General features: G+C 52.6%; 9 protein-coding genes across 9 annotated transcripts; 3 read left to right on the top strand and 6 right to left on the bottom strand.

Moving 5' to 3' along the window:
- Positions 1 to 400: 400 nt before the first annotated feature.
- On the bottom strand, positions 401 to 5,526 carry SMAC4_06552 (uncharacterized protein; the record flags this gene model as incomplete). The annotated part of the gene is made up of 3 exons (XM_066090474.1): positions 2,912 to 5,526; positions 2,251 to 2,848; positions 401 to 2,201 (listed from the first exon to the last, which is right to left on the bottom strand). The coding sequence occupies exons 1-3, from the start codon at positions 3,393 to 3,395 to the stop codon at positions 401 to 403; spliced, it is 2,883 nt and encodes a 960-aa protein (XP_065946078.1). The 5' UTR covers positions 3,396 to 5,526.
- A 1,354-nt stretch (positions 5,527 to 6,880) lies between these two features.
- On the bottom strand, positions 6,881 to 8,891 carry SMAC4_06551 (uncharacterized protein). The gene is made up of 3 exons (XM_003345949.2): positions 8,532 to 8,891; positions 7,329 to 8,414; positions 6,881 to 7,265 (listed from the first exon to the last, which is right to left on the bottom strand). The coding sequence occupies exons 1-3, from the start codon at positions 8,778 to 8,780 to the stop codon at positions 7,152 to 7,154; spliced, it is 1,449 nt and encodes a 482-aa protein (XP_003345997.1). The 5' UTR covers positions 8,781 to 8,891; the 3' UTR covers positions 6,881 to 7,151.
- A 524-nt stretch (positions 8,892 to 9,415) lies between these two features.
- On the top strand, positions 9,416 to 11,426 carry SMAC4_06550 (uncharacterized protein). Its single transcript, XM_003345948.2, has 4 exons — positions 9,416 to 9,666; positions 9,983 to 10,494; positions 10,586 to 11,199; positions 11,254 to 11,426. The coding sequence occupies exons 1-4, from the start codon at positions 9,569 to 9,571 to the stop codon at positions 11,281 to 11,283; spliced, it is 1,254 nt and encodes a 417-aa protein (XP_003345996.1). The 5' UTR covers positions 9,416 to 9,568; the 3' UTR covers positions 11,284 to 11,426.
- An 84-nt stretch (positions 11,427 to 11,510) lies between these two features.
- SMAC4_12752 (uncharacterized protein) lies at positions 11,511 to 13,078 on the bottom strand. Its single transcript, XM_024655741.2, has 3 exons — positions 12,441 to 13,078; positions 12,238 to 12,346; positions 11,511 to 12,157 (listed from the first exon to the last, which is right to left on the bottom strand). Exons 1-3 carry the CDS (start codon positions 12,455 to 12,457, stop codon positions 12,110 to 12,112), a joined length of 174 nt encoding a protein of 57 aa, XP_024511574.1. The 5' UTR covers positions 12,458 to 13,078; the 3' UTR covers positions 11,511 to 12,109.
- A 1,737-nt stretch (positions 13,079 to 14,815) lies between these two features.
- Positions 14,816 to 15,718, top strand: SMAC4_06549 (60S ribosomal protein eL22). The gene is made up of 3 exons (XM_003345947.2): positions 14,816 to 14,974; positions 15,110 to 15,348; positions 15,442 to 15,718. The coding sequence occupies exons 1-3, from the start codon at positions 14,960 to 14,962 to the stop codon at positions 15,566 to 15,568; spliced, it is 381 nt and encodes a 126-aa protein (XP_003345995.1). The 5' UTR covers positions 14,816 to 14,959; the 3' UTR covers positions 15,569 to 15,718.
- A 79-nt stretch (positions 15,719 to 15,797) lies between these two features.
- Positions 15,798 to 17,010, bottom strand: SMAC4_06548 (uncharacterized protein; the record flags this gene model as incomplete). Its single annotated transcript, XM_003345946.2, has 2 exons — positions 15,798 to 16,755; positions 16,878 to 17,010. 2 exons carry the CDS (start codon positions 17,008 to 17,010, stop codon positions 15,917 to 15,919), a joined length of 972 nt encoding a protein of 323 aa, XP_003345994.1. The 3' UTR covers positions 15,798 to 15,916.
- Positions 17,011 to 17,727: 717 nt separating this feature from the next.
- Positions 17,728 to 19,148, bottom strand: SMAC4_06547 (uncharacterized protein). The gene is made up of 2 exons (XM_003345945.3): positions 18,555 to 19,148; positions 17,728 to 18,464 (listed from the first exon to the last, which is right to left on the bottom strand). Exons 1-2 carry the CDS (start codon positions 18,981 to 18,983, stop codon positions 18,072 to 18,074), a joined length of 822 nt encoding a protein of 273 aa, XP_003345993.3. The 5' UTR covers positions 18,984 to 19,148; the 3' UTR covers positions 17,728 to 18,071.
- A 73-nt stretch (positions 19,149 to 19,221) lies between these two features.
- On the bottom strand, positions 19,222 to 20,989 carry SMAC4_06546 (uncharacterized protein). Its single transcript, XM_003345944.2, has 4 exons — positions 20,421 to 20,989; positions 20,155 to 20,251; positions 19,950 to 20,095; positions 19,222 to 19,863 (listed from the first exon to the last, which is right to left on the bottom strand). The coding sequence occupies exons 1-4, from the start codon at positions 20,587 to 20,589 to the stop codon at positions 19,556 to 19,558; spliced, it is 720 nt and encodes a 239-aa protein (XP_003345992.1). The 5' UTR covers positions 20,590 to 20,989; the 3' UTR covers positions 19,222 to 19,555.
- A 1,139-nt stretch (positions 20,990 to 22,128) lies between these two features.
- Positions 22,129 to 24,314, top strand: SMAC4_06545 (uncharacterized protein; the record flags this gene model as incomplete). The annotated part of the gene is made up of 2 exons (XM_003345943.2): positions 22,129 to 24,176; positions 24,240 to 24,314. The coding sequence occupies exons 1-2, from the start codon at positions 22,521 to 22,523 to the stop codon at positions 24,312 to 24,314; spliced, it is 1,731 nt and encodes a 576-aa protein (XP_003345991.1). The 5' UTR covers positions 22,129 to 22,520.
- Positions 24,315 to 24,605: the final 291 nt, after the last annotated feature.

Genomic DNA, 24,605 nt, shown 5'->3' with positions numbered 1-24,605 from the left:
TCCCGTCCTATGGCTAAAGCAGCTGCATAAAGAAGCAGTGGGACAGAAACTCACGATACGCTTTCCACAAGGTCACATCCATGAACTTGAAACCTTATGATAACGATGACTTTTTGCTTACTCGCTATCTCCCGTCTGCTACAGGCTCACTGCTACACCCGCGACTGCTGTTGAATACTGTCGTCCGCCTGTCTGTCTTCAGTTGATCCTCTCCCAATCATGAAACCCGGCAAATTTAGAGCACCCCAGAAACTCCCACCTCAAGCTTCCTGTCGACATATCCAGATGGCAGAAATAGTTTTCCCGGCCTGTACCCCGTCATAACCCAAAAAAGGAAAAAAAAATCGTGAGAACCCGCACCCATCAAATGCCAGAAAAAATTCCAATGACCTCTATCTCGTTATAGTCCATACCCGTGTAGTCCATCCAAAAGAAAATTGTTTGTGCCCGCCGAGTTCACGGGCAGTAGTGTGTTGCGATAATCCACATTTCCGTTATTCAGACCCATGTCGCCGCCGGGCGTGAGATCATCGCAAGAGGAGATACTTTCCTCACTCAAACTGAGAACACTTTGTGCCGTTGGAGCGCCTTGGACAAAGTCACCTAGATTGAATGAAGACATATCCCATGGATCTTGCCCCCATGTCGTGGCCGACGTTGGTGTAGCAGACGAAGGCGTCTCCAAGGGTGCCAAAGCTGGGCCCCCGTAAATCGCAGTATAGAGACTGACCGGTCCACCGTCCAACGATCTTACCAGCGCCTCCCACTCAGCTGTCGACATGCCTGCTGACGTCTTCTGCGGGTACATTTGGCCTTGCTGAGAGTGAGAAGATGCCGTGGAAGAACGTTGTTGTTGCTGCTGTTGCTGTTGTTGCTGTTGTTGCTGTTGTTGCTGTTGTTGCTGTTGTTGCTGTTGTTGCTGTTGTTGCTGTTGTTGCTGTTGTTGCTGTTGTTGCTGTTGTTGCTGTTGTTGCTGTTGTTGCTGCTGCTGCTGCTGCTGCTGCTGCTGGGGCTGATGCGGTTGACTGCGCATCTGCACCGGGGAAACGGGCGACTGAGGTGAGCTTAGTGAGAGATAATCCAAGTTTGGCTTCGCCTGTGTGCCAGTTGATGTACGTCCCATAAGCGTGACTTGGGCGACTTGAGCTTGACTTAAAGAGTGACGATGATGAGGTCGCACTTGTTGCGCATCTTGTCGTAAGTTATCGAATGACGTCTGAGAACGGGCGCGGTAAAGCTCGTTCCTGTGCTGCTGTTGAAGTTGCTGATGTTGTTGTTGTTGGTGCATAGTCATCGCGAGTAGCTTGTCCCGCTGCATGATAAGGTCCGTTTCGCTCAAGCTAGCGCTATGGTGACGGCCAAGGGTTGGCTGAGCGCTACGATCAACAGTTGAAGGTGAAGGGGACCCTTGCTGCGCCGGTGGGGTGGGCATACAAGCCTCCGGGCTCTGTCTAGGGGGTGTCGGCAAAGACTGGGGAAGAGATTCCTCGACGGTAACCAGCATTCCAGCGACCCTCTTGAAATCATAGGATCCCGGAGCGTTCACCTTGGTGACGATCTTGATAACAGCGTTGACCAGTCTTTCGTTATCCTTCAACACTTTGCTGTCGTGCTTGAGTCCCAGTGTCTGATACAGCAATGCCATACCGCAGACAATCAAAATGTCCGCCTTGTTGAGGCAGAAAGAGAAGGACATGGATCTCTCTTCCAGCAGTTGGACAATTTGCACAATGCTCTTGCTGGATTCGGCAACAGACATGAGTGCAGGAGCAGCCTTCGGGCCCAGGCTAGATGCAATAGCCGGCCGATAGATGAGGATTCGAGTGTAATAGTAGGCAAGGGCAAGGAGAGGAGACCTGCTACCTGTCACATCGGTCGAGGGCTTATCCTGCTTGAAGTTGAGCTTCAAGTGCTGCGGTAGGTTTTCAAACCACTCGGTGAGCTCCCCATCAAGCGAAGACATCTGCTGTAGTGAGAGCTCGTACGAAGTGGCAGCCGGGTAGATCTTCTCAAGGACCTTGCCCAGGATCCGGGATCCCCGGAACAAGGCAAGTGCGCTAGAGATCCTGGTGGGTTCGCCAGGAAGGCTTGGTTGGAAGCCCTTCTCGGTCACATATTCGTCGTCGGTGTCTGATGGGAACTCGGCATAGACGTCTTCATCCTTGAGAAGCTTCGGGAGACCAAGGATAGCGGCAGAAAAGCTGCGTCTGTTAGCAATTGCCAATGTCTCGTGTGAGTGAGTGCACTTACCAGTCGAGTGTGTACAGAGTCCAGAACACCTTCTTTCGTGTCTCGATAGTCAGAGCACCGAAGGAGAAGCGCTTCTGGCTCTGATGTAAACCCAGGCGATGAGAAAGTCCCACAGCAATGCCCTTGTAGTATTGTAACCGCTTGTAATCGGCTCGGACGGTGCAGTACATCAAAGCAAGGATGAGGCATTGGAGAGTGAGCATGGTGTTATCCATCAAGATGGCCTCCAAAGACTTGTGCCATTGTGTCTCGCAAGCGGCCAACTGTTGGAAGTCAGGCTGCTCACTAGACAGGCCGGCAATGCTAAAGACCAAGTAGAGCTGCGTGAGCTTGTGGTTGTTCTTGATCTTTTCAGGGTCCGCGACAAATTCCTCGTAGACACGAAGAAAAGCTGGCTTGTGGAGAACCGGAAACATGGGCGCCCATTCTTGAAAGTAAACATTCACACAGCGATCAGAAAACAGCCTAGGCGGTATCCTCATGCTCTGAGGGGACACCTTTGTCGAAAGAGGATAACATCCCTGGATGTGCAAGAAGGCCTCTGGGTTGAAGTCGGTGCATGACTTGCCGTTCTCTTGGATTTTGCGCTTGAATGTTTCTGATTATGGGGTCAGTTACCAAGAACGCGGATCTCTCGGGGACTGCTGGGGAAAAGACAAACCAATAAAAGAGCGGCCACTGGAGGCGCCCATGAAGTAGGAGTCCGAATTCTCGACACCTAGCAACAAGGGCGATGCTTGGACGCGGAATGTGTTCTCTTTTGCCGGTATCCCGGAATCCTTCTTTATCTCTGCTGCCGGAGTGCTTCGCGGTGATTCGGCAGGCCGGGCACGATTGCTGTGCATCTTGGAGAGCATATCGAGCTTCTCGTCCTTCTCGTCCAGCAAATCCTTGAGTTCCCGGACTTCCGCCTCCAACGCTCGTACTCGCTCCTCAAGCGACTCTGTGTAGCCCCTGGGAAAAGCGCGCCTGCTGAGCTTGTCGCTTGTCTTGCACTCGAACCCGACATTGGCGCATTGTGAACAACATGGCCTAATTCCGTCACAGCGGATCTTTTTGCTGCGGCAGCGGTCACAAGCCTGGGCGATGCGACTTTGTGAGCTGTTGCCCACCTTGATAACTTTCATGGGTAGAATGCCGGGCATTTTGAGCGTCTTCCACGCGGCCGGGAGAATCCCCTGCCTGTCGATATTCGATAATGCCGGTAGAACAAAGTAGTGGGTGAAAATAGGCGAGTGCTTGTGTCGAAGGACGTAACCAAGGGTTGTCGATACAGCACCAACTCGTAAAATAAAATGCGTCTAAAATCGTCACAAGACCCAATGTCGGAAGTTGATATGGCCTAGAGAGTAGTTGAAGATGAGTGGTTGTTGGTGTTGCTGATATGAGCAGTTCGCTGCTGGTGTCTGTTGTTCACGTTGATTTTGCCGTAATCCACAGTGAATCGAGGTCGGGGGGGTAGAAGGATGTTGTGGTGATGATTGTGGTAATGATGGTGTAAGTCAAGAGGCCAAGGGTGAAGAAACTTAAAAAGACAAAAGCAAGCCAAGAACCCTAAATCCTTCAAAAGTCGAGTCGGTCCAGTGAAAGGGGGGATTTGGAGAGCACGACAGGCGGGGCGGCGTGATTTAAGGATGAATTCCGTGGGAAGGAACATACGGGGTCACTGGTGTGTTGCTGTGAGCCAAGAGAGACCAGGGGACAGGACTGGCTAGCGGGCCAGCAAGCAGCGTAGCACTGCGTGGCAGCGAGGCAGCGAGGGCGCGAGGGTTGATGCCCGCTGAGGAAAAGCGGGCGGGAAGGAGTCCCTGGTCGTCTGTACTTGCGTAGCTGGTACCGCTACCTCTTGGTGATCGGTGAGGAAGGAGTCACCTCAACACTTCCGTTGTAACGTACCCAATACCTACTCACCACTCAACCCACTGAAAGATCTCATAACTCTGCACAGCAACCTACCGACATCGCACTACCGTACACTTACGAAGATCCTCTAAAGTTGGAACCTCGACGGCAAGAACAGGGATGTACGCCAAAAGCAGGACACTATCGTCAGTGACAGCACCTTGACGCTTGGGCTGTTGCCTCGACGCCGTATTCCTGCTAAGCCTCCGAAGATCAACAGAGATTCCCAGTGTGAGGTGGACAAGGCAACGGACGGTGTGCAAGTGAGGAAGACTAGCGATTGGGGCATGCCTATCTGAGCACCTTGACCCTGCTTACCTTTGCGTTTATCGACTCCATTTGATTGCCATCCCCTGGCCAAAGAAGAATCTGGGGTGAGCAGGGATCTACTCGTCAAATCCAACACCAGATTCGCCAATCATCATGGCCTTTGTGAGCGAGAATCCACCGTCCACTATCCCCATCTCCCGGCCCAGCCGACGAATCGCAGCTCTCTCGTAGCGGTCGCGAGGGGCCCCCGGCCCCTTTTTCTAGCACACCTCCACAACCTCCACCAGGCTTCACAAAGAGGGTTGTGGTCGGATTTCAAGCGAAATCCGGGGCTTCCCGGCGCCTCCTGGCGTGAATGGGACCACAGGGCAACCACCAAGGGACGCCATCCTTTTCAGTGTTTGTTGGGACGGCGACGTGCGAGGGCTGGCAAGAGTTTTTTGATGGCATCATGGCTGGCCTAGAACCCCCGTTGTCTCAGCTGCATGGATCGTCAGGTCATGGCAGCCAACTGGCCAATGGTGAGAACACTGGCCTGCTTACGACCTGGAGACTAGCGAGGCCAGGTTCAAGATCCTCCCGATCGGGCTGGGCACCAAGCTGTTTTGCTTACCAGACCCTGAGCAAAATTAAAGCTGCACCGTCATACGGCCTCTGCTGCGATACTACGGGACGATACCCTTCATGGTTAGGACTCTCAGGAACAGGACGGGACCTCGCCAAACCCGCCAAACAGCCTCCTCCTTGGATTGAGGTTACGGTCGAGAACCCGTTGTGTGCAGGGCACCGATGGCTCGGGTTGGGGATACCTCACTTCGAGGTCAAGCGAGACTTCGTTCAGGTCCGCGTGACGCTGAATGGGGGCATTGAAACATTCTAAGAGACATGGAAGTCCTCGTTGATAGGATCAGGGCAAACCATGAGTCCAGTATCATGTTACTGTTATGGTTGTGTCTTGGGATCAACAATCCTCTTCTCCTTGGACAGTCAAGGGTTGTGTGGTTTGGCAAAAATGACTGAGTGTCGAAACAACGACATTACGGACTAGGCGGCCAACTAACAGGTAGTTGCATATACGTTGTCTTGGGTGTCGATATATGCGGCGGAAGAGGCGCGTATTGAGCATCCAAAAGGGAGAGTTTCGGATCGGCTCCGGGACGTTGAACGGTTTCCACACCGTAACCCTACCCAGAACCTTATTATTCGGGGCTCATTGGCGGCCATACGAAACACGAAGCCTCTTTGCTTCAGAAAATGTCGACATCAGAAAGCCAAAGGTACGGTGTACAGCGGAAACGACGAAGAGAGACACATTTCCGCCTACTGGAGATGTAAACAACCTACCTACTCCACTAAAAGGGGTCGCTGACGACGACGTGGACGTTTTGCGATCAAGGCAAAACTGCCCAGGGCTGGTCCACCGGTGGATCGTCGCAGTGTGTTGGGTCAACTAACAGGGTCGTTGAGACACACACAAATCATAACGGAAACCAAAGAAATTCGGTGAGCAATAACTATGGTTAAAAAGATGGAGAAAAATGCCCGATCATCAATAGCCACCGGTCTGCGTGGTGGTGTTGCCTTCGCTCTTATGATAAGACGCGAGCGGTGATGCATTAGGGGATATGTACTCTGTATGGCTGCCGCAGTCGCACACACACGAACTTCCAAAAGATAAAAGCAGTGCACTGCAGTGGGATGGAGTCGGCCGCCTCCACACAGTAAAAGAGACCCAACCCCAAACGGCCCGCAGAACCGAATGATTCCATTCCTTGATTGGTTGAAATCTGCCAGACATGTTCCACAAACCTTCTCTTTGCAACACCGAATCTGGAGTTGGTCTTCCCCGCATTTTGGTTGAGCAATGCCAAGAACTCCTAGCGATGGATTCCTCTGCTTTTCGCTCTCGATCGGGCATTATCACCACTTTTGATGAGTCGGACTCGGGCAAATTCAAGCGAAGGCTATGAACCTCGAAGAAGTGAGTGAGAGAGTCCGCGGCATAGTAAGCTAAATCTCGACAAACATATCCCTTCTGTGCTTGTCTATACGGCGCCCGCATTCCCCGGCATGACGGAAACTCCGAACCAAAGATCTCACAGCAAAGACAGTGAAAAAAAATCCTACGAACATCACCGCCCAGTCAGCGCAGCCATATCACTGGCCGCAGCCCCGGTAACATATCAAGCCACTCTCCCACTCATCGCCGAAATGCGGGGCGATATGGGATTGTGTGATGCTCCCAAGCCCTCTGGGCGGAACCAATTTGGCTGACCGGACATGGAAAAAGCTGGTTCAACAACATGCATCGACATGAAACTCGTGGTCATCCTGCGCCAGGAGCATACACTACACTACAACTGGCGTGTAGGGTTGGGGACAACCATGTCCTAAATCGCCTCATGTTCGTTTTCGCACTTTCTAGTGGCTTCCCAAAGGACAAGATCGGCCTCAACTCCGCAACTCTCCCCAGCTTTCAGCCTTGTCGCCGCAGTAGTCTCGGTAGTTTGATTAATGCCTAGTTTCCTTCATCATTGATGGGAGGAAACGATTTCTTTTGAGCTTGTAAAGCTTCTGTACATGTACACCCAGAGTATCATTCACGCATACAAACCGAACAGTACCAAAACAAAGTCCCAGGAAAAAACCTCAGTGAAGAAACTTCCAGACGCTTGGATCAGAGAAGCATCACGATGTGTTGCAGCCTCCTTTTCAAAATGTGTGGTTCATCAACTGAAATCCTCAGGCTCATTGGACGCCTCCTCGCCAACTAGGTCGGATTCGACAGTTTCCATCGATCCGAGATATGCCACCACGTTTTCATCAGCCAGTAGCATGCGCCTCTGAATATCTTGTCAATTATTGTGAGGGGGAGACCCGGGGAGTTTGCGGGGGTGGATTCTCACCTCTTTCTCCAAATATTCTATGACGACTTCTAGAAGACCGGTTTCGATACTCCTGAGAAGAGACGCAGCCTGCTGACATTCGTCCCTCAACAAGCCAACGTCGCCGGTGGGGAGTGAAGAGAGATCCGCAAAGGACTGCGCTCTCTCAAGCTGTTGCTGTAACCGCTCCTGAACCACAGTGACGACGCGTAACTTGATAAGCGTAGGCACTTCATGACTTTCAGTAAGGGTTTCAAAGTCCCCTATCCGGTCTGTGACGTCCTCCTCTCGCCAGAACACACGGAGCTGTCGGCCACCCTCGCTATCCTGCAGCACCCGGAAATCCAGGCCGTCCTCCTCATTCACACACATGAGGTAGGCGAACGGGCTGTCCCATGACACGGCAGAGCTACCCTTGTCGTGAGCCACGTGGACTTTAGGCAGGTCCTTAAACGCGAAGAGCTTGGCCTTTTCCAACGGGTCATCCCCAAATGGCTCCAGCGGGAGCACGAGGCTCTCGACGGTTGTTTCTGGATCGATGAACCCGTAGCTGAACAGCATCTCTGCGGCCGGCTTGGCATCGCCATAGCTGATGGTCACCTCCTTGCCAGACGAGATCGTTCTATCTGGTCTAGGCAAGAGTATTACCTCATCCTTGGTATTTTCATCATAGTAAGCCGACGCACAGGTCGAGTGGTTGATCATGTCTATGCATGGCACCATCGACTCCCCCGACTTCGGTAACTCGAGGACTCGAGACCGGTAAAGTGCATCCAGAAGAATCCAATTACGTAGAGATGCCGGAGAATTGCCGTTCTCAAAGGGCCACAACACGTCGTTCCAGGTTGGGAGGCTAGATGCGGCCTCCCGGACCGCATCAAACTCGGCAGTGAGGGCCGTCATCTTCGCATTCACAGCCGACTCGAGAGATGTGCCTCGGAGGAGTAGTCGCTCATCTTCCGTCCACAGTGTGGGCACCAGAACCGTTTTGGGTAGGAACTTGATGTACTCTGTCCACGGGTTCGAGACGCCTACTGGAGCTTGATGTGCCTTAGACGCCAGCACCAACTGGACGAGCAGGAACAACAAGATATCCCTTCTGGCTGACTGTTTGTGTGGAAAGATAACGTCAGCTAGTGTCTTCCAGAGAATGTCTATGGGGAAGGTCGGAAGTTCCCGGATATAAAGGGGGATGGGGGTTGATTTGTAGCAGTTCGCCCATACATGATGTCCAACAGCATCCAAGAGTTGCTTGAAGTTCTTGTCTTCTTTGGCGTATTCATCCACAGCCTTGACGTTCAGAACGAGCGTGTTCGGCACTGTCATGAGAGGAACCTCAGGCTTGAGCTCTCCATCGCTTACCACACCAAAGCCTTTCCCTTCGATGTTGGCGACTTTGACATGTGGGAATGTGATGCCGTTGAGCAAAGCCCAAGCGGGCAGGGCCTCAATTGGGAGCCCGGGTTGTGCCATATTTCGAAGAAGACCGCTTGCTGTACGGGCAGAATAATTATGCCTTCCAACCTCCTTGACAAGTAGGATAAGTGAGGGTCACAGTTTGTTTGACCTCGATCTACGAATCCAATCGTGCATGAAACTGAATGCGAAGGTGAATCCGCACCGACAGAAGTAACTGCAGTATTAGACAGCACCCCGGTCGTAACGATGGTGTAAAATGGAGTAATTCCGTGTACGGCGTTGAAAGATAACACCCTAAGACGCCCAGTCCGCAGCTTCCCGTTGTTCGCAACTGCCTCCTATGAGTACCTCTATTCACACTCACATTTGGTGCCCGGTCCTGGCTTCATGTTATGATCTCCGATTACTCCTTTTCCTTCAAAGTTGCAACTAGTAAAACCATCCCAGCTTCCTCGGAATGAGTGTTGCGACAATCATTTCGTCGAGTCGCCCCCTTGGCATTGCCCTGGCAACGGCTTACTGTCCAAACAAGACCACTGTGACTCTGCGTTTTAGTGGGAAGGGACTGCCCCTCCCGTCTTGCGCGGCGGGGGCAATCGCATCTCTATTTGGTGGGGCTGATAACGAATTTCAATTCACCCTCCCCAATTCCATGCTGCTGCTGCTGCTGCTGGTTGGAATTGCACAGTCGCTACAACACCAGAACAGAGCGCGATTGTCGAGGTCTTTCGTTGCCTTAGCAAATATCTTCTAGACGCAACATCTTCTCGAATACCGCCTACAGTATCCTCAACCATCATACATCTTGATCATCGCCAACCGAACCAGAACCGACCTTCAAAATGCCTCGAGATCCTCTTATTGGACTGGTCGGGAAACCAAGCGCTGGCAAATCTAGCACGCTTAACTCGCTAACAGATGCTTCGTCCAAAGTCGGTAGGTAGTTCCTAGGTAGTTCTTGTTTACGAGGACATCTGCCTCGCCTTCTCTTCTCTCCGACACTTCTGCTGCGGAGATGGGGGCTTTGCCTTGTGTACGGACGGGCTGCTGATACGGCTTGCCACGCGATACAGGAAATTTCCCGTAGGCTTCTTCCCGTCACCTCTGCCCATACTTTCTAGGTGCCTATATACTTGACAACCCTGTCCTGTTTCTCACTTCTTCCGCCCTCTCTTTCCTGCCATCGTCCACGAACACAATCGCAAGCAGACCCAAAGGATGTTGCGCTAACAACAGTGCCTCTTCCGCTACCACAGTTTCACCACCATTGACCCCCAACGAGCGATCGGCTACCTCCAAATAGACTGCGCCTGCGCGCGCTACGGGGTTAGCGATAGGTGCAAGCCCAACTACGGTTCCTGCGTGAACGGCAAGCGCAGTGTCCCCATCGAACTTCTCGACGTAGCCGGTCTCGTCCCCGGAGCGCACGAGGGCAAAGGACTGGGCAACAAGTTCCTTGACGATTTGCGACACGCCGACGCCCTGATACACGTCGTTGACGCTTCGGGTACAACAGACGCCGAGGGAAAGGTGACGCGTGGGTACGATCCCTCCGTGGACATTGCATGGCTGCGGTCCGAGATCGTGGCCTGGATCAAGGGAAACCTTTGGAACAAATGGGGTTCCATCAAGAGGAGGCATATTGCTGTCAAGGCGACAGCGGTCGAGACACTCCAGGGACAGTTCAGTGGTTACGGCAGTACCGCTGCGGTGGTGGCGCGGACGCTGGATAAGCTGGGGCTCAAGGAGCCGTTGGAGGAATGGACTGGTACGTTTGTGATTCTGCTTTTAGACATCCGGGCGGATTTCACCAGCACGATTGCGGTGGCATGGCGCTAATATTGATTTCCGGTACGCAGAGGAAACCGTCGACCGTGTCGTCGAAGCCTTCACCGACGAGAAGTTCCCAACAGTGATCGCACTCAACAAAATCGACCACCCAGACGCCGACAAGAACATCGCCAAGATCGCCAAGATGCAAGACCCAAACTCCATCGTTCTCTGTTCTGCGATTTCCGAAATCTTCTTGCGCAAGATGGCGAAGCAAGGCTATGTCAAGTACACAGAAGGCAGCGAGTTCGTTGACACGAGGGAAGACCTAATAGCCGACGGTGATCCAGACGGCGGAGGCCTGAAAGAGCTGGACGAGAAGAACAAGAACAGGATAGAGAACCTGAAAGACATGGTTCTTTACCGATTCGGCTCCACTGGCGTTAACCAAGTGTTGACCAAAGCCGCCGAGGTCCTCGGCTTGGTGCCGGTCTTCCCTGTCAGGAATACGACGACGTTTACGTCGGGCGCGAATGAGTCGGCGAACAAAGCGGTCTTCAGGGACTGCGTGCTGGTCAAGAAGAACTCAACTGTGGCCGACGTGGCCAGGAAGATCATGGGCGATGCGCCGATTGCCTACGTCGAAGGTGCGGGGGGCATCCGTGTTGCCGAAGATCAAATTGTTACAGTTGGCAAGAATGATGTAAGTCCTGCCTGGTATGATAGCAGAAGATTGTCTTTACTAACTTGCACACAGATCTTGTCATTCAGGGTTGGCCGAGCATAAGCAGCATAGACAGGAAACTCGCCCGGCCTAGTATTCCCTTCAATCCAGCTGCTTCCGTTGCTATTGCCTGCTTCAACCTACGGCATCTTCCAGTCTTCTCCTTTTCGGCCCACGTCTTACCACCGTCTCATAATACAGCGATTTGGCAGCATTGTAGTTGAGTTAAAAGGCAATGCGTAAAGTTATCACATAGAGCGAGCAGGAAGAAGCGCCTGGGGCGATTGTCAAGGAAGCCTTTATCCTACGATATGCCTCCAACTAAATCCCTTGAACCTGCCAGCGTCGTAGCTTCTTTCTCGAGTCGCCAGCTTAAAAAAAGGAGAAAGACCCAAATGGTCAGTATGAGAGCGATAAGACATCTGCTCATCAGATGAGATGCATGCGTTCATGTGGTCATTAAAAGCCCGTTAACCCTTCAAGCTTTCTCTCCTTCCATTACATAAAAAGACCGATCGTTCCAACCCACGTTCTCGTAAGCCCTTTCGAGGATCTTCCTAAGCTCCTCCCATCGCAATTAAACTCATCTCCTCCTCTCCCACTTTATAAGCTTTTCCTCATGCTCTGCAACAAAATGTGTGCCGAAACGTCCGTCCGCGTAATCCCCCCCCAGGGCGCAGCCCGTAGTTTCGACAAGGGGTATCATAAGGCGAAAACAAGCGCCGGAACCGCCGGGAAGAGAGGAATCAACCTATCCATGGATGTCCATACATGGATCCATCCTTGGCCCCCGACGTAACTTCTTTTCCTTCCCTTCTCTTTCTCATTCAATGAAAAAGAAAAGACAATTTTGTTGGTGTTTCTTGTTTGTCGTCATGTCGCTGCTCATCTAATACTTGAGAATGATGTAGAGAGCGTGGACGATGCCAGGAATGTACTGTAAGCAGCTTAGTTAGCAAGAGGTTCCGTCGTGTGCGACAGGTAACAGAAGGAAAACGAGGAACGGGGAAAGCTTACACCCAGGATGGTGAGGAGGATGTTGATGAAGAGATCGGCACCGCATCCACGCTCGAAGAAAACTCCGAGAGGAGGGAGGATGATGGCAACGATGATCTTGCAGATGTCGCTGGAGAACAGAGCAGGTGTTAGTACCTAAAGTTGAACTCAAAACCAGAGATGGCGCACGCTGCGTCAAGCGGGCGGGAACAGGTAGGTCTTACCTAGCGGTGAAAGCCATTGTGATGGATTAATGTTGTAAGGTATTAGAGATTTGGTGTGATTATTGTGTAGGTTGAAGAGTTCAGGAGGATTGCTCGAGTGCGAAAATTTGGATGTTGTTCTTTGTTGTTGGGGTGGTTGTTGTTGTTGTTGTTTGCTTGAGTGGACTGACGTAAAGAAGAAGCAAGACAAGCGGGCGGCAAGGAATTATATAGGAATGTACGGGGAGCAGCCGTTACGCCTTGCCAAGATAAATTGTATGTAAACCTGGCGGGGTCCCTTTTACGACTCTTCGTTGCTCTTGCAGGGCAGATGGTCAGGGAACAGGGTGTGCCTGTCTGGTTTTCTCGAGGTGGTGTGGTCCATTTCCTCTCTGCCCAGTCCGTTCCCTTGCTTGGTTTGCTGCTCGGGGCCGTTCGATTCCCTTGTGTCTCGGTTCCTTTCAAGAGCCAAGCGGGTAGGGAGGGAACCTTATGAGGTGATGGTTCAACCTTTCGCAAGCTTCACGCACAAAGCAAGCCATGTTCAAGGCGATTCATACACGCGATTGGAGAAGTCGGCAAGAATGCGTCATACACACCAACCCATACTCCCCGTTACAAATGGCCAAGGTACCTAGGTACTCTGGGAAACTCAGCAACAGCAGTTTGCCGTCTTACTATTATCCAATTTTGTCTACATTCCTCCCTTGAGAAACGAAGAGTTGTACTCGACGGGAACACACCTGAAGGAGGGCCGCCTGATCAGAGTGCTGAGCAATGCTGAACAATGAATGCTGGGATTCGACCCCGGGACTCCGAAGTCCTCACAAGTGATCAAAAATAAACCATCCTAACCCTGCGGGTAATCCCGGCGGAAGAGGACCACAGGGCCTCAAAGCGCTAACTTACACCGCTTTGCGATATCGCGACACCGCAGCTCAGGCACATGTGTGGTCCATCTACAGCTCAGGAACAGCACGGATTTGCAGTGTGTCTTCCCGTCGAACGGGGCTGGGTAGATCGCAAAGCCTCTTTCCATGCCATTGAATGCCTATGACATGACGAACACCCCTACCAGGATGTTTGTTCTGATGATTCCATCCATGTTTTCGAAACAGAGAGTTTTCTCTTTGGAATTAAGGAAACCTAAGGTGGGTAATCAAAGGGTCCTAACAGTGACGTAACCGAAGCCAGGTGAGCCGAACTGCCGTTACAGCCCGTCAGGAGCTTGCCGTCCAGCGCTATCCTCACGCGGCCAAGCGCAACCAAAGCCATCTGCCAAGACCCAGCTACGACTTTCAAACCTGAACCAGGGCTTGTGGTCAAGCCGCCCAGCGAAAGAACAAGCCAGTGACATCACCGGAATCAGCCAAATGTGGCGGGGTATACGCAACAAGTGTGGCGCATTAACCATGAAATGAAGGCTTGGAAGGGCTCAGCTCAGGCGCGGCGGGCTCACGCCGAGAACGATCACCGATTCCACAGCTGTTGATCTTGATTTCACCGTCAACTCCAAGCGAAGCGCAATACAATTTCGGTATCGCCCAGACATTGACGCTGGCAGAAAAGGCTCGGCTTTATACCTGGGCGGCAGGCCAAGCCAGCCAAGCCGGGTACGGCGGAAGTTATACACTATGTGTATGAACATCGGCGTTCTGGGCTTCGGGATGCGAAGAAGTTTGGGCAGTTGGTCGCGTGAGCTTGTCTGTGGATTGTTCGCAACGGACAGGAGATTGGTGATCGAAAGTTCGAAGATTTGAGTGGCCGAAGGTGTGAAACCAAGAAACAATGGCTCCGCAACATAGCGGCCCTGACGATATCACATGTCATTGATTATGCCTGTTGAGGATTTTGCAGGGAGTTGGACGGTACTGGATGTGTTCAAATCAAGAGAATCTATAAGATTGCGATTCTAGCCTGCCGAGGGAAGATAGAGACCCCTTCGTTTGATTTATGAAAAGCATGGTTTGTTGCTGCTGACGACCAACAAAACTCCATAAGCGAGTGCTCGACCTGCGATGTGGACCACTGAAGGGACCAACTGCCACTATGAACGGACAGGTCATCGACAGTTCAGGGAGTTCTCAAGCAGCATTGACCTCGGCAAGCAAAGAACACGTCAAACAGGCCCCCGAATAGCAGGCTGTGCATTCGTCGGTTCTGAATCCGAGAACTGGCACATGCGGGATATGGATGTTCTTGCAAAATCGGAGTTCAATGTGATCGACAGGGCGGGTGGGGATGCCAGCCGGACGACCTTAACGGGCCGGGCGACCCATTTATCACCGATGTGGAGCCCCGTGCGTCCGCCCGCCAAGCCCCGCGTTTGTGCCTGCCGACTGGAGCCCTAAAATTTTGACAAGCCCAGGCCACACATTTTGTCAAAAATTTCCACCCGGCGCGTTGCGACCTCCACTTCACCACTTCCGTCCACCAAATCCTCAGAACCCAACAAAAGGCGCAGGATATCACCTCTTTGCGTCCTTCTTTCGACTTGTCCTTTGTCAACCCACAAGCACATCTCCATCCCCGTCGACGCAATGGCTCCCATCACCGTATGTTCGCCCACATGACCATGGCTTTGCTGTTGGCCCAATCCTCAGAAGCCGATATGGAAGCATCCCTCTTTCATTTTGGTCCTGAGCGACCATGGCGTGAAGCAGTAGGCTAAGTCAAATTGTGTTTTACAGAAGAAGTCTGCCAAGGGCAAGGCCCCCAAGGTCACCAAGAAGTTCGTTATCAACGCTTCTCAGCCCGCCAGCGACAAGATCTTCGACGTCTCTGCCTTCGAGAAGTTCCTCACCGAGAAGATCAAGGTTGAGGGCCGCGTCGGCAACCTCGGCGAGACCATCAAGATCTCCCAGGTCGGCGATGGCAAGATTGAGATCGTTGCCCACAATGAGCTCTCTGGCCGCTACCTCAAGTACCTGTACGTTTTCCCTCGCTTGCGACCACTCGCGATAAGCAGAAACCTCCGTTTGAAACCAAGCAGGCGCTAACCAGTTACTCTTTTGCGAAACAGGACCAAGAAGTTCCTCAAGAAGATGCAGCTCCGTGACTGGCTCCGCGTCGTCTCCACCTCCCGTGGCGTTTACGAGCTCAAGTTCTTCAACGTCGTCAACGACGAGGCTGAGGAGGATGAGGAGTAAATTTGATGACCTACGGGAATCAATGGAGACTTGAGGTTTCTGGCAGGGAATACCATATGATGGACGGGTGTGCATTGTGCTTAGCGGGAAACCGGGGTTCAATGAGCAAATGTCAAGTCGCCTCCTTGTGAGGCATGGCGTTCTGGCCAAAACCAATATCTGTCTCTCCTTCGCGCATGTGAACATGTGGCCTCCGGACATTGCCAATCATTCGTAAATCATCTGTAACGCCTCCGTTCTATGAGTATCTAACCCAAAAGTAAACAGACAAACAAACGCCCATGCGCCATACCCTTCCTGGATATCACCCCGACCCATCCCAATATGCGACGCCGATACTGTTTCCATCTAAGGCAAGGACCTCATAACGCCCTCAAACACCAACAGTGCCATCGCATTCGCCGGGAACGCCCTCAAGAAGCAAGGCAAGAACCCGCGCCAGTATCCCTTCACGCCATTCTCCTTGTAAACCGCGGCCGCGGCGTCCCTCCACCTCGGGAACCTCCTGACGCCATCACCTATCCCTCCTCCCAGGTTATCCGTCATGATCCGCTGCTTGACGACATCGCTCGGGTAGCTGGTCAGCCAAAATACCTGCGCGCTCAACCCGCCCGCCCAGAAGTTGACGGCCGGCGTGCTCATTTTGGTGTGATCCTTCATCCACCTGCTAAACACATCATACGTGCCCCACCAAAAAAAGAAGAAGCTGCGGAACAACATGGTCGCGCCCAAGCCATGATACACGCCCCTGATGCCGTGGTGGGTGTATACCTTCTTCAAACAGTCAATGGGGCCCTTGTACATCCTCTCCTCCTTGCGCGCCGCGTACTGGATCTGCAACCTTGCCTTCACGTGCTCCACCGGCGCCGCGATGAAGCTGACCGTCATGCCCGCCAGGATTCCCGCCAGGCCGTGGCCGTGCGAAGGTAAAGGTCTGGAGGGGTCGTGCAAGGGGTGCCAGGACGGGTTGAAGAGGTTGTCGCGCAGCAACTGGCGGTAGACCGTCAGAGAGCCGAGCATGACGCTGTCCATGAACATCCAGCCGATCAAGGGAGGGCTGGCGCCCTTGTACAGGCCCAGAATGCCTTCGTTGCGGATGGTTTGGGTGACGCATTGGAGCGGGCCGGAGAAGCGGGAGCTGTCTGTGGTTTGGAGGCGGACTTTGATGGTGTCGAAGGGGTGGCCGACTGGGAGAAGAGGAAGGGTTAGTACTGACGTTTTATGATACACAGCAATTCGAGGAAGGGCGAGGTGTGAGGTGTGGTAAACGGTTTCTGTCACTGTTGTATTGTGTCGAAGGATAACGCACCAGTGAGCTTGGCGATGCCCGAGAACACGCCGGCTACGAATCCCTTGTAGTTCGCAACCGCTTTCTGGGCCGCTACCGGCGCCGTAGCAGGGACCGGAGCTTGTTGCGGGTGTTCTTTCAGGTTGGCGTCCATGGTGTCGGCGCCTTCCTTCTACCTCAAGAGGAAGAGATCTAAGTAGTATATTGGTTCTCGCTTTATATCATGAAGGAAGGCGGTGTTGAGATATGGACGTCAAGAACTTCCAATCCCATTAACAGAGGAAGGAGATACCGTGACCGACGACGACGTGGAACGGGCAGGTGAACCTCACTTGATAACCTGTGCCTCTTTCTCTTCAAATTCAGTTTTAGAAAAGGAAAGAAGAAACGGGCCCGTCTTCAAAACAACCTTGACTCGATCGACCGGCACATCGGCCACCAAAATTACGGATCGGACCTCATCGGAGTCGGAAGCTGGTAGCTCTGACTGTCCATCCATCCAGGGGTGTGAGTGTCCCCGCTAAAAAGTTCAAAAGCTGGAGGTGCTGCACTGATGGGGTTGCCCCGTTGATGGTGGGGTGCAGTAACCGCTATTGCCGTGTACCCGCCCCATGGGCAATGAAGTCTAGCATGTGTAAAGGTCTCATCTTGACCACCTGGCGATCGGGATATAATCCCTAGATGTCTTCAAAAAGGGCTCTCGTTTGAACATGTATCGCGTGTAACCTATCGAGAAGGAAAGAATAGCGCTCCATGATGCTGCCGTGTTAGTGATGTCTCGGATGTGCCGTGATTGGTCGATAGATGGTAGAACAGCTCCTAACATCGGCCTCCAGGGGCATCTTGGGACTCCTTCCGTCATTTGTTAACTTCCACGATCCTGGGATCCTCCATGAGTTTATCCAGAGTCCGCACTAAACATTAACATGCTATCTAGAGTAAGTGTTCCCGAATTATCCTCTTGGTGCCGGGTAACGACGAACCTCCAAGCCCCAAGAATGGTTTCACGGTCCGCTTCCCCGTTCTCTCGTGTGTTTCCGACCTGCAGAAAGGCAACACCATTACCAGCAGTCCAACAGCCAACCATGTCACGCCCCAAGATACCTAAGCCATGCCCAAAATTCCCGCCGTGTGGATATGGCCGGGGACAGAAGAGGACGCCTTGACTGAAGGAAGCCCAGCTCTTGGCGAACGTCCTTCTCCTCCTTCTCAAATTCAAAACCTCTTTCCCCAAAGCAGCGTTCCTCCCAAGACCCTTCCAAGCAAGTATCCTCCATAAACACCGCAGAAAATGGTAACCGGCCACTTCTGCCACTCGCGGTCCCAGTCCAGCGGAATCGGCACAGCACCCAGCCACGCGCCGAACAGGCCGCCCACCAAACCGCCAAAGGTCTCGTCGAGCGGCGCACGGAATCCGCCAACCGCAGCCCAGGCGGCCGAGTCGACGCCGTGTACGTAGAAGAGCGGGAAGAGCGTGAGGAGGGCGAGGTGCGCGGCGCACAGGAAGGTATGCGATCCGTGTGTGAGGAAGGGCGCGCCGAAGAGGACCATGGCAAAGTAGAGGAAGGGCGTGGCGACGGAGGTCAGGACGGTGGCCAGGAGCGCGGTCTATGATTTATTTCACGAAAGATTAGCAAAGGTACATGTCAAATGGGATCTCCTAATCCTCTGAGAAGGATGAGACATGACATAACATACAATGATCGTGCTCGACCCAATGTCACCGCCCTTCTTCTTCTCGCCCGGCCGGGGTTTCCGGTTTGACTTTGACGCCGGCTCGCCCGCCGCAGGCAGACAGAGAAGCGCGTAGGTCATCTGGAGAGCCGCGACAACGGGCAAGGCGTTACGCATCACTGGGACGGGATCGGCGACGAGGGCGTCGAATCGAAGCAGGTACAAGGCGGTCAAGGCGGCCGGCAAGGCATGGCGGACGGTCTGAGCAGCGGGTGTTTGCTTGATGTGGACGGGTCGCAGTGTCGTGAGCGAGCTGCTAGCACCGGTGGTCTTCGTCGTCGAATCTTCTGCCCCTTGGGTTCCGGACGTAGCTTTCGTTGTCGAGGCCGACTGGGCTACAGTACCCTTAACTATTGCTGACGAGGACATTGTTACCGGGTCCACGAGGGGCATTATTGTTGCATGGAATGAGCTAAAACTGGACAAGCTGAAGAAACCTCGTGGCTTCAATCGTGATTGTCGATGTAGTGGAAGTAGTGGACTGTACCTGTACAGTCGTTGAACCGAACAGCTGTCGCAAGGAAAGTTGAAGAAAAGCAATGTTGCTGGTTGAATGAACAGGCCAAGCTTCCAATCGACGGTGGGCGGAACGGTTAGACTAGGTCTCCACTGCAAGCCCCTGAGCCCAGACCCCTAACCCTGGATTGCTCACACCTCTGGTGAAGATGTCACTTGTGTCCTCGTGGCATGAGGAGTAATAAAAGATGGGAGAAAACCTTGCTTGGTACTTTGATGTGTTATTCTCTTCATAGGTTTTGGTATACTGGCCGATTTTGGTATACTGGCCGAGGTTCAAGAGTTTAGCAGAAGCGATGATCTCTGCTTTCATATAGCCGGGTATACCCCCGAGACTAGATTGATGATGGGTCATACACAACGACCAAATGCTCATCAACCATGACTTCGATGGGCTATCTCATATGACCCGAACCTTCAAATCGCTGCCACCCATGGTTACTTATCGCCTATTGAGCCTCCTTAGTCGGGATGAGGTTTCTCAAAGACAAGTCATAGACCACATCCTCGACCTTCTTAACAGCGTACTTGACCGAATCCGTCCTCTTGCGCAGAATGTCGTTCTTCAAGTTGAGCATCTGGAACCCGCCGTGAAGATCCTTGATGAACCCGCTAATCTGCACAGCCAGCTCTGTGTCGCCCAGCGTCACAGAGTTCATGGCGAGGCGGCTGAGATCCTCGATGACCGAGATGAGGGCCAGGAGATACTCCTCGATGGTGATGTGGAAGGCGTCACGGTCCTTGAGGTTGACGGGAACTAGTTCATGAATTGTAAGCGTCGGTTTGTCCTGTGCCATCTGGGACCGCTTTCCCAGCGGACCAGATGAAGCCACGAGATCTTACCTCCGAATACCTCGCCCACTTCCTCCAGCGTCAAGAGACGACCAACCTCACCGGGTTTGCTGTCGCTGCCCATGCCACCCAACCAGGCGCAAAGTAGAACGGTCGCGATGGCATCCTGAAGCGTGCGACCCCACTTGTAGTTGTACCTTGTGAAGAAAATCCGTCAGCTCGTGGGATCAAGTAAGTGACCGGTGTTTATACTAACTTGTAGTAAGGATACTGCGAGGAAAACTGGGATAGACGAGTTGTAGTCTCCAGCTCTTTCTTGATACCACCCTCGACCTGAGCAAGCAGTGCGGGATCTAAGTTGGCAAGTCAGCACCCAGTTTCAAACTTTGATGAATTCACCATTAACATGATCGTGACGCCTCATTCCACAAGTCCCAGGGTAGAAAACTGTTTGGGAAGGGCTTTGGAGGAACCGGATAGTTGGTAAATGAAAGAGAACGCAGTTCGGCTGCAAAACCGTACACTTTGAACGAGGAGTAGAATGGATCTTGGTCAACACTCCCTGAGTATAAGAGACATGCTGGTTGAGCTCCTCGATGATTTTCTCAAGGTCTTTGCGAATACTGCCGTCCTTCTCGATGTTCTCCTTGAGCTGATCGAAGAGCGCGGGGTCAATCATTGGGGGAGCCATCTTTAAGACGGTAGCTTGTTTTGTTGTAGAGGCGAAACTAGGATCTTTTTCGACAAGTCAAGAAGCCAGTGCGTTTATGTAGCCGGATAGTATTCAGATTTTATGGTGGTGGTTGTTGGATGCGATGCGATGGTCAAATGAAGAATCCTCTGTGCAAACCGCAACTCGCCAGGTGAAGTGATGCTGGATTTTTATCTGCGATTGCAGTCGGTTTGTTGCACTTTGGTATTTCTCGAACGTGGTGAAAACACAAGGGGGGAAGAGCGACCACAAGTCCAATACGACAAGATGTTGATGTTTTAAGACTTAGATGTCTTGAGTTACCTGACTTCCTATTATCTCCTAGTACTCATCGTGTCATGAAGCCAGCGTCCATGACCACATACCAACATCAGTTGAGATCATGACCGTCGTTGTCGCATTTCGGAGCTCAGCAAGCGATGGTCCGTGCATAAGTGTACCTGCGTGCGGTATCTAGACTTTTATGATGCGTGACTAGCGTGGAAGTACTCGGTCTTGGCACCCGCCTGTTGGGTCGGTAATTTGATGTTTATCACTCCGGTTGGTTCAATGAACCATACCTAGTGCACCCCTCCGATCGAGAACGTTATAAAACAAAGAAACAGGATATCGAAAAGACAAATATGTAAAGGCACTTTTGGTTGAAATGACGTTCTTTTAGAAGCCGAAGCCCTGGGCCAGCGCAAAGGCCAGTTCCCACACACAGTCAACAGGTAGGTACTTTGAGAAGTACGTACGTGCGTAGGTAGGTGGAAAGCAAGAACTTCAACCGCTTTTTCCGCGATCCGGTACCACTCCGGAGCTCTGGGCAGCTACCGAACTACCGGACATATTGTACTTCTACTACAATTTCCCATGGCACGACGAGCCTCTATGCCGGAAGGCGGCGCGATCACCCTAAATGTACGACAAACAACAACCAAATGCTTCAAAGTTTTACTATGTGGTGTTTGGTCAATGCCGCCTTTCGGACGGTGAACATCACGCCTTATCACCTAGATCACCCATTACCCGGGGACTTCTCGTAAAGCTTCTATTTATCACGACCGAGCAGCTTTGGGGACAGTCGAGGCTGGCCATTCCATCCCCCGTATAAGCTTGAAGCGAACAGTTCAAGGTTGACGTTGGTACCTCTCTTCAACCTCGTAAGCTAATCCCCTGTATCGCTTCGTCGTCACAGCCGAGACCAGAAGTTTTCCGTGTCATATACGACCCAACGTTCTGTTGGACCTAAGACGCCTGTTTTCAGTGCATTGTGTATCAGGGAATCCCATCTCTTTTGACAGTTCCTTAGTTGCTTCTTCGAAGAGGAGAGATTCCATGCCTCGGCACAACAACCCTTGATCCAAGCTGTTGCGGGGGATCTGCTCCCCTGTAAATGCGGGGGAGGAAGACACCCACATGCCTTCAGCCAATTGACCGCGAGCTGAGTTCCGGAAATGGGCAACCTTGAATGCCTACATTTTGTTGACGAACATGGGGGGTTCGCGAGTAGGCGAGGTTCGTTCGGCTGCCAGGCAACCTGTCCACTCACTCCTACCGGTACCTGTCCATACATTTCGAGATTCTGAGGTATGCGGGAGTGGCGGCACTGGGGAACGGATTTATCTTCCGTCCCTCCTTGGGAGGGAGGTCATGAGGGCTGTCCAAACAGCGGCTTCGAGTGAATGGTAACCTCTCGGTACGCTACTGCCGTGCTTCACCTATAGCCAGCTGTTCCCGTTGAGCCATCCCATTCACTTATCTTGTGGCGCTGGACTTTTGAAACCTAGTGGCTCTGTCCTTCACTCACTTCCTTTCCGCCCTTCCCCGCCCCCGAACATATATAAGCGAGAGGTGGTGCCGGTACTTGACCCATTGTTCACAAACCCTTCTCAGCAGATACCTTCAAAGAAAAGCCCACCCCCACGATGCCGGTCAAGTCACGATGGACCGCCGAGGTTCCTCGGTGCTCACTGCAACAATGGATCTTTGACTCGCCTTGCGGTCCTCTCCCAGACCGTCGTGCATATATCGACCCCGAGCAACCCGATACCAACTACCTCAGCCTCAGCGACTATCGATTCCTGTCCAAGCGCGTCGCCTTGGGCTTACAGAAAGCCGGTTTGAAGGAAGGCGACAGAGTGCTCGTCTTCTCTGGCAACAACATCTTCTTCCCTTCCATCTTCCTTGGCATCTTGATGGCTGGAGGCATCTTCACAGGTGCTAATCCCAGTTTTGTGGCCAGAGAGCTGGCCTATCAACTTCGCGACAGTGAAGCGACCTTCCTCGTCACGGCACAGGGCTCTGTCAAGACGGCTTTTGAGGCAGCTAAGGAGGCAGGTCTACCAAGGGATCGTATTTACGTTCTCGGCGGAGATACTCCCGCAGCACAGGAAGTAGCGCTGTCTTCCAATCCCGGACCAGGCCTGAAGGGTCGGATCGAGGGAGCCAAGCACTGGACAGAACTCCTTCAGGGGAACGCGAAAGAAGCCGAGAGCTGGAGTTGGAAAGAGCCAAAGGATCCGCAGACCACGACATGCTGTCTCAACTACAGCAGCGGAACCACTGGAGTTCCCAAGGGCGTTGAGATCAGCCATTACTGCTATGTCGCAAACGGAGTTCAGGTTATTCACCTCAACGAGCTCGATCCTGACTGGCAGGAACGGCAAAAGCGAGCTCGTGCCCTCTGCTTCCTGCCCCTGTACCACGCTTATGGCCAGACATACTTCGTCGCGAACATGCCTCGGGCCGGCATCCCCATCTACATCATGCCGAGCTTCGATTTCGTCAAGATGCTTGAGTATGTTCAGCGCTATCGGATTACCTCACTCACGTGCGTGCCACCCATTGTGGTCGCATTGGCCAAATCCCCTCTAACCAAGAAGTACGATCTCTCAAGCGTCGAGGGAATGGGTTCCGGAGCTGCCCCGTTGGCAAAGGAGGTTTCTGATGAGGCGGAGAAGCTGTTCAATGGAAAGTTTCTCCTTCGCCAGGGCTGGGGCATGACCGAAACGACATGTACTTGCATGTCATGGGATCCTCTCAACAAGGAGCCCAGCTCAGGCGTGGGTGAGATGATGCCCAACTGCTCCGGAAAGCTGATGTCGCTGGACGGAAAGACCGAGATCACGAAGGCAGGAGAAAGAGGTGAATTTTGGGTTACGGGCCCGAATTTGATGCGCGGTTATTGGCGAAAGCCGGAAGCGACAGCCGATACCATTGTCGTCGACGCAGATGGCACTCGCTGGCTCAAGACGGGCGACATTGCCTATTTCGACGCGTACAAGCCCGGTGGAACTATTCACATCGTCGACCGGCTCAAGGAGTTGATCAAGGTAAAGGGCAACCAGGTGGCGCCTGCTGAGCTTGAAGGACTGTTGCTCGAGCACCCCGAGGTGGCCGATGCAGCGGTGATTGGCGTGACAATCAACGGCGAAGAAGTTCCTCGAGCATACATTGTCCGTCAGAATCCCCAGTCAAGGATTACTGAACAGGAGATTGCCAACTGGATGGCCGGCAAGGTGACCCGGTACAAGCAGCTGAAGGGCGGCGTTGTTTTTACCGACAACATTCCGAAGAATCCGGTAAGTTCTAGTCATGTTTTGTGATGCTGCAGGTGTCTGGGTGCTAACGTGTAACTCGTACAGTCCGGCAAGATTTTGCGCAGGCAACTTCGGGATCGCGCGGATAAGGAGGTTGGCGATATCAAATCGAAACTCTAGAGAGACATGGACAGGGGCCGACGCTGTTAGCCCTCGCGCCTCTCGCAAGCAGGATGATGGAGGTTGTATCACCAGGAGAACGTGGTGCTGGTATAACGCCTGCCTTTATCTCATAGCCAAGGAGTTGGAAATGTGAAGGGAACAGATGGAAGCAATGGGCTGAAATGTGTGCCAGATGTGGCCTTGTACATACCTTGGAAGGGTAGTGGGTTTCTACATAACCGAATGCATCCATAGAGCCGAGTGTATCTACCAGTGGAAGAAGAGAGTGTCGATGAGGTACTACGGAGC

The sequence above is a fragment of the Sordaria macrospora genome, chromosome 2 (genome assembly GCF_033870435.1).
Source record: "Sordaria macrospora chromosome 2, complete sequence".
NCBI lineage: Eukaryota > Fungi > Ascomycota > Sordariomycetes > Sordariales > Sordariaceae > Sordaria > Sordaria macrospora.
Note: the sequence above shows the minus strand (reverse complement) of the source record. Positions and strands in the feature narration are given on the sequence as shown.

Bases quoted from the DNA above. Each gene is read 5' to 3' on its own strand.
- SMAC4_06551 (XM_003345949.2), bottom strand. From the start codon at position 8,780: ATGGCACAACCCGGGCTCCCAATTGAGGCCCTGCCCGCTTGGGCTTTG. The intron at 8,415-8,531 runs GTATGGGCGAAC...CCACACAAACAG, and splicing joins TGGATGCTGTTGGACATCAT to TCAGCCAGAAGGGATATCTT. The intron at 7,266-7,328 runs GTGAGAATCCAC...CAAGATATTCAG, and splicing joins TAGAATATTTGGAGAAAGAG to AGGCGCATGCTACTGGCTGA.
- SMAC4_06550 (XM_003345948.2), top strand. From the start codon at position 9,569: ATGCCTCGAGATCCTCTTATTGGACTGGTCGGGAAACCAAGCGCTGGC. The intron at 10,495-10,585 runs GTACGTTTGTGA...TCCGGTACGCAG, and splicing joins GCCGTTGGAGGAATGGACTG to AGGAAACCGTCGACCGTGTC. The intron at 11,200-11,253 runs GTAAGTCCTGCC...ACTTGCACACAG, and splicing joins TTACAGTTGGCAAGAATGAT to ATCTTGTCATTCAGGGTTGG.
- SMAC4_12752 (XM_024655741.2), bottom strand. The intron at 12,158-12,237 runs GTAAGCTTTCCC...AGCTGCTTACAG, and splicing joins TCCTCCTCACCATCCTGGGT to TACATTCCTGGCATCGTCCA.
- SMAC4_06549 (XM_003345947.2), top strand. The intron at 15,349-15,441 runs GTACGTTTTCCC...TTTGCGAAACAG, and splicing joins GGCCGCTACCTCAAGTACCT to GACCAAGAAGTTCCTCAAGA.
- SMAC4_06547 (XM_003345945.3), bottom strand. From the start codon at position 18,983: ATGCCCCTCGTGGACCCGGTAACAATGTCCTCGTCAGCAATAGTTAAG. The intron at 18,465-18,554 runs GTATGTTATGTC...AATAAATCATAG, and splicing joins TTGGGTCGAGCACGATCATT to ACCGCGCTCCTGGCCACCGT.
- SMAC4_06546 (XM_003345944.2), bottom strand. From the start codon at position 20,589: ATGGCTCCCCCAATGATTGACCCCGCGCTCTTCGATCAGCTCAAGGAG. The intron at 20,252-20,420 runs GTACGGTTTTGC...TTGCCAACTTAG, and splicing joins TTCTACTCCTCGTTCAAAGT to ATCCCGCACTGCTTGCTCAG. The intron at 19,864-19,949 runs GTAAGATCTCGT...TTCATGAACTAG, and splicing joins AGTGGGCGAGGTATTCGGAG to TTCCCGTCAACCTCAAGGAC.